General features: G+C 40.2%; 2 protein-coding genes across 2 annotated transcripts in view; one reads left to right on the forward strand and one right to left on the reverse strand.

Annotated features, from left to right (window-relative positions):
• The first annotated feature begins 6,092 nt into the window (after window positions 1–6,092).
• On the forward strand, window positions 6,093–8,142 carry LOC118333778 (N-acetyllactosaminide beta-1,3-N-acetylglucosaminyltransferase 2-like). Its single transcript, XM_035669565.1, has one exon. The coding sequence runs from the start codon at window positions 6,093–6,095 to the stop codon at window positions 7,437–7,439; it is 1,347 nt and encodes a 448-aa protein (XP_035525458.1). The 3' UTR covers window positions 7,440–8,142.
• A 1,316-nt stretch (window positions 8,143–9,458) lies between these two features.
• Window positions 9,459–10,704, reverse strand: part of eif1ad (eukaryotic translation initiation factor 1A domain containing) — a gene marked incomplete in the record, with an annotated part of 3,497 nt that continues 2,251 nt past the window's right edge. Inside the window, 1 exon segment of the mRNA XM_035669566.1 lies at window positions 9,459–10,613. Within this exon segment, the coding sequence (XP_035525459.1) occupies window positions 10,379–10,613 (235 nt within the window).

Raw genomic sequence — 10,704 nt, forward strand, 5'->3', positions numbered from 1 at the left:
GACAGATATTCTAAACAAATGAAATATTTATTTTCATTTCAGCAAAAATTGTCTACTAGCTAACAGCAAAGACTTTTTTTATAACGGGGGGGAAATATTTATATGTAAAGTTTTTTGATTTACAGCATTATGAGAGATGAAAAAATAAGAGAATTACGTGCCAATTTTTTCACAAGTTAGATAAATAGAATAATATTGTGGTGCCTTTTGCTGTATGCTGAAGTCGGAGGTCCCATTGAGTTTTTGTAGCCTTTCTTATAAAGACTCCTCGTTTTTATAGAGACCAACCCTCTTCCTTCCTTTTGCTTTGGTTTTTTCTCTGATTTGGGATCTTCCTCTTTTTGAACTGTGATCTGATTATGTCATCATGCAATATTGATTCCTCCTGTGTAAAAGGTGTCTGTTTACATGAGTATGATCCATGCGATGCGCTCGTTTCACAGGGACTTTAGTCACTGAAGCAACCGGAAGTGTAGGGTAGTTTTTCTCGGATGATTTTTGGATGAATCACATCAGTCATTTACGTCCTTGTTCGCTGCCTCTCAGTCATTTGTTGTCATTTCTGTGAAAACAAGCGTGTTAGGGAGTTGTTGAGGGAACGTGACTCCAGATTCCTGTGTAGGTGTTCAGGGTGCTGCCATGACATTGGTGGTGGTTGCAGTGTGTGTGTGTGTGAGCGTGCGTGCGTGTGTGTGTGCATGCCTGTATGTACACCTCATGAAATCCTCATTTGGTTATCACCTCCAGTCACCTTGGAGGGTGTGGTCTCTTGTTTGACTGACATGCTCCTCCCACCAATCCTCACGCTGCCAGAAGCTCCATTGCACTGTAAGAACCTCCCTCCATGAGCAGTCATTGGCCAGGGAGCTGCCGATCCAAACCGAACCTAACCAATCCAGTTGTAATCCAGCCTGACTCTGGCCTCCCGTGGACTGCCCAGCCCGCCCGTTTCCTATGCCAGCAGCTTAGAGCCGCACTGTGTCTCAGGACTTCCCCATCACATCACAGCCAAAAAGACTCAAAGCAGAGAGCGCACGTCATCTCAGTCACAGTTCAGTCCGCAGGCCAGATCCACATCCCCTCACTCTCCTTCCTGTCCGTCCATCAGGTTTGTTGGGTTCACTCGTGGCCACGATTAAGGGAGCTTGGGTAAAAACTCTTGGAATCAGAAGGGAGATTCAGTTGCTGTTTTTTTTTTTTTTGAACTTTAAAAAAAGGTTGTGTGTATGTGCGTAAGTGGGCTTGTGTGTCGCTGTGTGTGGGTCACGATGATGATGATGATGAAAAAATGATGTCGTGCGGAGACCACATCTGTTCACTTTGTTGCAGGGGCGTAGTTAGGAATCCTGGGCCCCCTGAGAGGAGGATATTGCTCTGGGTCCCCCACCCCCTTTTCTGTTTTGTTTTTTTATTAATATAATCCTTCTGGAAACTTTACGGGCCCTATCCAGCTGTGGGCCCCTGGAATCGCCGCCACCTTTCACCCCTGTAGTGATGGCACTGCTCTGATGGGAAAATTCTCTTCCGGGTCATTGCGTGCAGGTTCACACTGCTAGAGATTGAGTTTCTGAGTCTGATTCTACTTTTTTCTTTAGCTCACAGCCAAACGGTGGTTTATGATAATACTGATTACTGCATCCTTGATTTGCATTCCTATACCTTTATTGATTGAACTTCTTTTGCTTGGTCATATTGACTGAATGATCTGTTATGTGTCTGTCCCTGTCTGCCCCCCTTCCACCCGACATCGCCCCCTCACCTTCATGTCTTTCTCACCCCCTTACCGACCTTCAGAAGCAACTAGCAGATGAATTTAGGCCCCATCTCCAGATGAGTATTGAACAGCACACTAACAGTGGGCTGATCATGTCAGAAACTCTTCCACGTCAGATACACATCGGGTTTAGAGACCCTTTCAAGCTCACTGAGGAAAATGATACTGTGTCAGATACAATATGTGTCCGTATTAGAGTTAATTTCCAATAAGTAGAGTTTTTTTTTGTTCTTTTTTTCACACAGGAGATGCATGGATCACAGATATAGAAAGTATCTTAAAAATGGCGACGAACCCCTCAGATTCAGGGGAATCATGCTAGAAATTTATAAAAACATTATTTGGGTTCATGGCCCAAAAGGTCTGGCTAGTTTTGTCTTATTATCAATCACTGTAATCAATCTGGGATTTGCAATGTGGAAATACTGCAAGTGAGGGTAGTGTGCTTCTAGAGCTAGTTGAATTGTTAACACCCCCCCTCCCCCCCCCCCAGCTCTTTCTCCTCACCCTGCACTCCCCCCTTTTTCCCTTTACATACACACATACATTTCACACATCATAAACTCTCACCATAACGAAGCGCGCACACACACACACACACACACCTTCATATTATACAACACAAATACAAACACACACACACAAACACAAAGCCCTTCCATGTTTGTGTTTGTCAAGCAGTTTCCTTCGTTTTTTTACCTACCTGACTCACCTCACTCTCCTCCTCCTCCCCCCTCCCACCCTCTCTCCTCTCCTCCCCCTCCCCACCTCTCCGTCCTCCTTCCTTCCTCCTTCCTTCTCCCCCTCTCCCTCCTCTCACCCCCAACCCCTCTGCATGTCCTAGTGGTACTGGTAGTTGGGTGCATGGAAAAAGCAGCAAGCAAATCGTTTTTCCACTTGGTGAAAAAATAAAAATGTGTCTTCATTTTAACATTCAGCAATAAATCCCCTTCTCTTCATGTCCATCATTCTTGGAATATGCTAGAAGATTTTTTGCAAGTTTTATCAAAAACATACTACTTGTAAAAGAAGAAAAATCCAAAACCACCCCTTCATATGGAAAATAAAACTTTATTCCTACCATTTTGAAACAGTCCTGTCATCTTTGTAACAACAAAAAACAACAACTGCTGCTTGTTGTTACTCATTTATACATGTTTAGAATCTGTCATTACCTTTTTATTTATATTTAAAGAAGCCCAAAGTCAGAGGTGCACCAAATGTACAGTAAGAATGGAGTTACAAAGATAGGAGCACTAGATGGCAGCATTTTCCATGTCTATCTGTTGTGCCATGAACTGAATATGTGTCAGTTACTGGAACTACTACACACTAATCCAAAATGTTTTTAGAGAGAGAGAATTCACTTCTATTTTAAGATTTTACAAACTGTTAAATAATGGCTCATTGTAGAGAACTTTATGCAAAGTCTTTTTCACCGCAGACGTTTTGACACAATATACCAGGAAAACCACAGGTGTAATTACCTTAATAATATGGCTGTATGCCATTTAGTTTTGCCACTCTCCCTTTTTTGGCCCTGCTACTGTGTATGCGAGCTTACTATCATACTACACTTCAACTTCAACAGCTATAATTAGTGGTTTAAGCAATACCACTGTATTTAACGTCAGACATTGCATAAGGAAATGTCCTTATCCAATATCTGACGTTAAAAAGTCCTATTGATCTAAACTGTGTACTCTACATTGTAATAGTCTATTTAAATGTATATTGTATAGATGTAGGAGGCAACATTACAATTTTATTTTATTTTAATTTTAATTTTTGTGTTTGTTACATTTTAAAAGCTCCGGCTGTTGACAAATTTGATGAGTAGTCGAGGACTGAAGACATCTTCATCTTCACCACTCTGTATCTCTAACTGGTCTATCCAAACTTCCTCCCTCGCCATCTGACATATTTCACGCCAGTCACATATTTATGACATGACAAGAATTTCTGGGCATTTTTTACACACACACACACATTACAGTTATTACAGTGCCTACACATTCCAAAAACAATAATCACAATATTGACAATATAATCACAATGAATAATTTATCCAACTGGTAGTTAAGATAAAATACTAAACATCTTTGTCTCACATTAACCTAACTACTAGCCAAATGTTAGCAAGTTCAGTTTTAGGGAGTTCATTCTTGATATTGGTAATAGTAGTGTAAAAGAATAATGGGTATCTTTGGTATTTTTTATTTTTTTTCTAATAAATGGAGCCACCCCGCCGTTAACACTTCATTCAAACTTGACAGAAACAAAATAAAACTCAACAAAACGTTGGTTTGTCTTCCTATTGTTCCAACAATCACCCGCTCTACTTTGGATGAAATAAATCTTTAATTCAGCATGGGAAATATGGGATGATTTTGGGCTGCTTCTCATTCATGAAACCAACTCAACAGTGAGTTTCTATGTTGCCAGAAGAGTTGCAACACAGAGACGTTTCAGAATGCCAGACACACTGCAGGCGCGTCAAGCTCCTCACACGTCCTGTTTTACCTGATGACTGCGAATTCTGGGGTGACAAGGTTGAGAAATGACATCACTTCTGTTCACCTTGCAGCTTAGCAGTTAATTTGTGTTTGAAAGACGGGTGATAATAAGCTGCTAGACCTGTTCTGCACAAGGTTCGAACAGTGGTCTGTTTATTGTTTGACAGATAGAGTGACAACTATTTGTCTGCTAAATGTAAAGTCTCCAGAGGGACTCACTTGTTGTGGAACAGCAGCTTGAATGGCCTGTTTTAAATGCTTCTTTATCTTGATAGCTTTCTCACAGATTATTGTCTACCCTCCGTTTGTGGCTGATTTCACTTTCATTCATCATTGGTGAGAAGACAACATGTAATTCCTGTTTGCTGTCAATGGGTGTATCCCTTGTGTGCTGGGTGTAAGGGATGGGTGTATCCCTTGTGTACACCTGACTGTACATGTCCTCTTAGTAAACATCTACTCTGTGGAGCTTTTCATCATTATTCACGCACATCTCCAAGGACTACAGCAGCCTCACAAGTCAGGAGAGTTAAGGTTAGAAAAGAAAAAAAGACACCTTGACTGACCACTAGACTGCCGTTCTGGATCACATCTTTTTGGCACTTGTTTGAAAAGGAATCTTTTTTTAATTTTTTTTCCCTGAGCAAAAAGCAGATAATGGGGCCATCAGGTTACTAGCGTGGCCCATTGGCTTTGCTTATCAAAACAGAGGAGAGTTCAGTGAATGAGAAAGCCTTTACTTAAAACAGGTAAGCAAAGAAAAATGACTCTTTGACTCTTTATGTATATTTCAGCACTCGAAGAGAAGATGATCTCACCTTGTCAAATGAGCTAGTGTAACCAAGCTGTAATCTTAAGTGTAGTTGTGAATATCATACAGTAGGGTTATTATCTTCTTCGTTATTATTAACATGCCTATGTTGTATACTGTGACGAGAACTGGCTCTTAGAAACTCTCTTTTCATCATTTTAAAAATAGTTGAGCTTGAAAGTTAATTTGTGACTTTGTGGATAGCAACAGTTGATGAACTACCTTAGCACAAAGTCCATTTTGTAGCTGATCTGGAGCTTTTAAATCATATCACACAACCTCCTTGAGCAGCCCAGTTGTGCGTCCTCAGACAAATAGGAATTTATGTTTCCATTCCAACTGGACAAAATCCATCTGATGATACTCCAGAACAGATACTAAATGGACCTTTTGGTGAGATTTTGTTTTGGTCACAGTTCAAATACAGTCTTATTCTCTCCAGTCTTATTCTGTTGTGGATCTGGAGAAATATTCACGGGGTGGCAAAAATATACGCTGATTTAATCACAAACAATCACCTCTATCAATATTTGCTTGGAAAGGCCCCTAAATAAAGATATTTTAACTCGAAAACATTACATTATTGTGGCACATTAGTAAAGCACTGAATAGAAATATCTTAAGCTTTAAGCATTAAAAACAATACATTGTTTCATTTTCTAATTTTTTGGACATTTTTCCAAATACACAACACTGAACTCACTTAACCTAAAATGTGCCCATAACAGATCATTGAATTCATTTTCAGTTTAAACATTATTTCTAAATTTATTTCAAATTAATGTGTTAAATTTGATGCCAAACTAGTGTGGCAGACAGGCCTTTTTCAGGGGTGCCAACCCATGCGACCCCTCCTCATGGTCTTTCTCCTTCATGACTCCTCTACACTTTGTTTTACTCAGGATTTCTCTCCATCTAACTCTGGGCTTTCATGGTATGCTTAATGTATTTTGCTATTCAAAAACATTTACTGTTTTCCATTTGCAGTTGAATGGCGCGGTTTCACTGTCGTTGGCGTAGCCTGTTCATCGGTGTGTGCACCCCATGCATCTGCCTGCTCCTGCTGTTGGTCTTCCTCACTACAATGGTGTGCATGACCATGAATGGTGAAGCAGCACCAGGGACCATTGTCCAGGAAACTCCTTCTCACTCCTCAAACAATTTGAGAAAAAAGAGCTTCATCCCAAACGCTAAAACTTTCTGGCTCGGCCCGAATGAAGGTGCCTTTTGGAACCAACTCCAGCTGGCCCTCGACCGCTATTTCAACCCCATCCTGCGCCCCAATGACTTCAGGAAGAGCATGGAAAATAGTAACTTTAATGAGTCCCTACTGATAAAAAGTTTTATTGAACTTACGGACTCGGACAGCATGCGGAAAAACTTTGATAAGCTATCATGGCAGATGCAAAAGTTTGTGAGCAACATGCAAAAGAGGGACTACCCAGCCATCATCCAACCAGATGGAGTATGTGGAGCCGGGGCAAAGGATGAGAAGGAGCCCCCTCTGCTTCTTCTGGCCATTAAGACGACAGAGTACAATTATAAGAACCGGATGGCCATTCGTCAGACCTGGGGCAAGGAGGGGTGGGTAGCAGGAAACAAGAACAGCAGTGGAGGATATGTCCGCAGGGTGTTCCTGCTGGGCAGAGAAGACCCTGAGGAAGTGGATGTGAGTTTATCTGAGCTACTGCGGATGGAAAGTGAGCATTATGGAGACATTCTGCAGTGGGACTTCATAGACACATTTTTCAACCTCACCTTGAAGGATGTGCTCTTCTGGAGCTGGTTTTCAGGCTCCTGCAACCAGACTGTCTTCGTCTTCAAGGGGGACGACGATGTCTTCGTCAACACCCCCAACATTATAACCTACCTACAGGATCAGCTAAACAAGTCGCGAGCAAACGACACCATAGCGGACTTCATGGCTGGAGATGTAATAGATTCAGCCATACCCCACCGAGTCAACAACTCCAAGTACTTCATCCCAGACACCTTCTACAGAGGCCACTATCCTACGTATGCAGGCGGAGGAGGGGTACTGTACTCGGGCCTGCTGACCAAACGTCTACACGAAATCTCTAAAAGTGTTCACCTGTTCCCCATCGACGACGTTTATGTAGGGATGTGTATGATTCGGCTTAACACTCACCCCATCCACCACCCGGCCTTCCTCACATTTGACTTACCTGAGAAGGAAAAGAAGGAGCTGTGTTCATACCACAAGATCCTGCTGGTCCACAAACGAACGCCCAAGCAGATAGTTAGACTGTGGGCCGACCTGAAACGGACACAGAGGCAGTGTTGGGACGTGCCCCTGAGAAATGCAGTCAAGAAGTGAAACAAACCAAAACTTTAAGACTATCCCAGCAGATTTTTGATCAAGTTTGTCTACTCAAGAATTGTGCTACTACAGTCAGCAAACATGTTTGTGAGTTTCTGTTGAAGTTATGAAAAACTAGTGTCCGTATATTTACTTCAGGCATCCATGTTCTGGAGTTGTATTTAATTACATTACACAATGTGAAAACCTTCAGGCTCATCAACATGCCAACACCCTGAATAATATTTAATAATGTGTTTTTAAACCAGTGTTTTGAATATTTTAGTCAATTTATTACAGATTAAACATACTTCACATATCCACTTACTATTTTCATATTATTTTTTTACTTTTAAATGTGTTTCTCCTTCCTTTCAGACAGCCACTGGTTGTCATTCATCACATTTTATGAAAATATGTACATATATATAGTCACGCTTTAGCTGATGTTAGCAAAATGTTAAATATACTAACAATTGATATAAATTAGCTATCAAGTTGCAAAAAATGCTAAGCTATTTTGACAATTCAAGAAGAGCCATAACGTTTCCGAACCGACCCAGTAAAGTGTGTACTACAATGCTGAGCTTAAGTGTGCTAACTTTAGCTCGCCACCATAAAGTTGTGGTCATATCAGACCAAACAGCAACTGTTCAGTGTGTTGAATGTAGCAATGGTGTGTTTCATTGTTTATGAATTCAACAATGTGTTCTTTCTTTCCTCAAACGTGTTATAAACCCTAAATTGCCTCTATTTATGTACTTAAAATGTGTTTGATCAAATGTAATTATTATTGCATGTTTGAAACTGTTTACATGACCTGAATTAGATGAGCTGCTGGTCTCAGCCAATCAGCTTCCTGTTATGCTTTATAGTGAAAAGCCAGTTATTGTTGCCATAAAAAACTAATGTGATGAATGTATAAAATACATTCCTGTAAAGTATTTCTTTCATGTCTAAATAAACTTTAAATAAATCCGGTTTTATTTCTGTGAAATCTTCCTCGATGACCTGATACTCTCAGAAACTGAATCAATGTCCAAAAAATAAACTTACACAAAACTTTTTTACATTCTGCTTTGCTTGTGCAACCAGTACATACACTTTTTCTACTAATGTAATGTAGTTATGTGCTGGTATGTGCAGAAAAAACACATTTCATCCAATGAATGAATAATCCAGGACTTATTTTTTCTTTTTACTGTTCACCCATTTTATGTTTAGATTTCCTTGTTTAATTACATTTTTATGGTTTTACAGATTATTTACTAGTCTATTACTATTTAAATATTAAAATAAACATCTGCAATTATTAGCTATATTTAAAGGAAGGATGTTTTAAATAACTAATCTTCCACTGAATATAGTGGGATAAATCTCTTTAAACTGTGCTAATGCTGCCAGAATCAAGAGTTGAATAAATGAATCTGTGCGGCCAACAATTGTTAGTCTCATAAGACAATGCTTGTTTTTGTAAGGATGTGATAGTTAATATAGGGTTTCATACTTTTGTTTGACAACTATTAGTAACCTATTTCCTTAGGCCTTTTTTCATAGATTATTATAAATATATTAATGCAGAAATATTTGTTTGTTTTGGGTTAAATACCCCTGACTTCGTCTCCTGAAACCAGCACCCAAAGCTCATCTAATTGTCAGCCAAGAATGATTCTGCAACATCTTTCCCGAAAAAGCATCAATGTTTAATAAACTTGTTTTCCAGCTAAAATATTTCACATTGGAAAGTTATTTCATAGCTTCCTGAACATGCAAACCCACTCAAACAGTCAGCCTCTAAGGGGGCTGACAGCAAACAGCCATTGACAGCAAACAGGAATTACATTTGAAGCACGTGGTCTGACGAGCAGCGGAACTGGTTCCACCGGCACCAGAAACTAACTGCTCAGTGGCTTTCTGTTAATACTGTGACCTTATCATTCGGGAATTTGTTTGTGGTAATAGCGGAAGGGGTGTGTTTTATTTTCCAAAGGAGATGGTTCTTTGAATGTCAAATGATCCTGTTGAAGTGACGTAAAGCACAGTTTAAGAATTTATTGATTTCCAAAGTGTTCATTACACAAACCAAAATAATCAACTGGGTGAGGAATGTCAAAGAGTAAAAGATGAGGCACAAAGATATCATGACAATTAAGTACAAAAGGTTTCAAGGTCAATTGAAACTAAAGCATTTTGATAAAATCTTTTGGTGCCTGAGACAAAGTAAATCTCAGAGGCTGTCGGCAGCATTCATTTGAGTATCTAGAGGCAGGCCAGCTAGTTACAATATACTTCAGAGGACCGGTGAAACTGGAACAGTGTTTACACCCAAACAGTGTTTATACAGGATCGGTGCTTAAATTGTTACCACACCCTCTAATCTATCTTGACAGCCATCCTTAACAAGTAACTGAAATTAAACATGAGAACTTTATTTTGGCAATGGTGACAACAATACATTGTTTGAGTTTTTGTGATTCTTTCTAATAGATTTATTTAGTCCTATGAGCGTGAATGAATATAACAGTTTAGATTAGCATTACCCTGCAGATGTACAGTGTGGCCTGGGTAGACAGCATACCCCGTTATGTAGTGGCATTATAATAACGGCTGCACTGGAGGTAGAGCATACAAACATGCTTTAGTTTGTCATTTCAGTAAAACACTGAAACTAAAAGTAGAAATTTACAGAATTTCAAACTGACATTGAAAATAATGAAAACTATTATTCAATTTCAGCTCAATTTCTACATTACTGAATTTTCTGGATCAACAAGCAAAGACTTATTTTGCTCCCTTAAGTTGAAGTCCATTCAATGAGCCCAGCCATTTAACGTCTACAGCAGGCTGTCATACAAGAACTACAGAGGGAGTCCGTGATGACGGCAGCGCAGCAGAGGACGCCGTCTCATGATTTCCACAGCTCTTACTCTTAACTGTCCGTGTCCACAGTGCTGCCACTAGGAGCCATTTTCTGTCCTTCCCTCTTTGTGATCGTGTTCTTCCTCGCTGTCCTCCTCCTCACTCTCGCTGTACTGGTAGTTACAGCGGTTGGTGTTTACAAAGAGGTCACTCTCATCATCATCATCATCAGAGTCGCTAACTCCCTCGTCTTTCTCCTCCGTCTCCTCTTCCTTTTCCTGCTGTTTGTTTGTCTTGTCCTGCTCCAACGGCTCCTCCATGAACCCCTCTGGCCTGAGGAAGTCAAGGAAAAAGCAACAATACACTTGGTTACACTTGACAAAGTGATGCTGGTTGTGGCTGGTATCTGTGTGTGTGTGTGTGT

Source organism: Morone saxatilis, unplaced genomic scaffold, assembly GCF_004916995.1.
Source record: "Morone saxatilis isolate NCDOM2014 unplaced genomic scaffold, NCSU_SB_2.0 Contig22, whole genome shotgun sequence".
Classification (NCBI taxonomy): domain Eukaryota; kingdom Metazoa; phylum Chordata; class Actinopteri; family Moronidae; genus Morone; species Morone saxatilis.

What these genes read in the sequence shown, in the direction of transcription:
- LOC118333778 (XM_035669565.1), top strand. Translation starts at nt 6,093, where the DNA reads ATGGCGCGGTTTCACTGTCGTTGGCGTAGCCTGTTCATCGGTGTGTGC.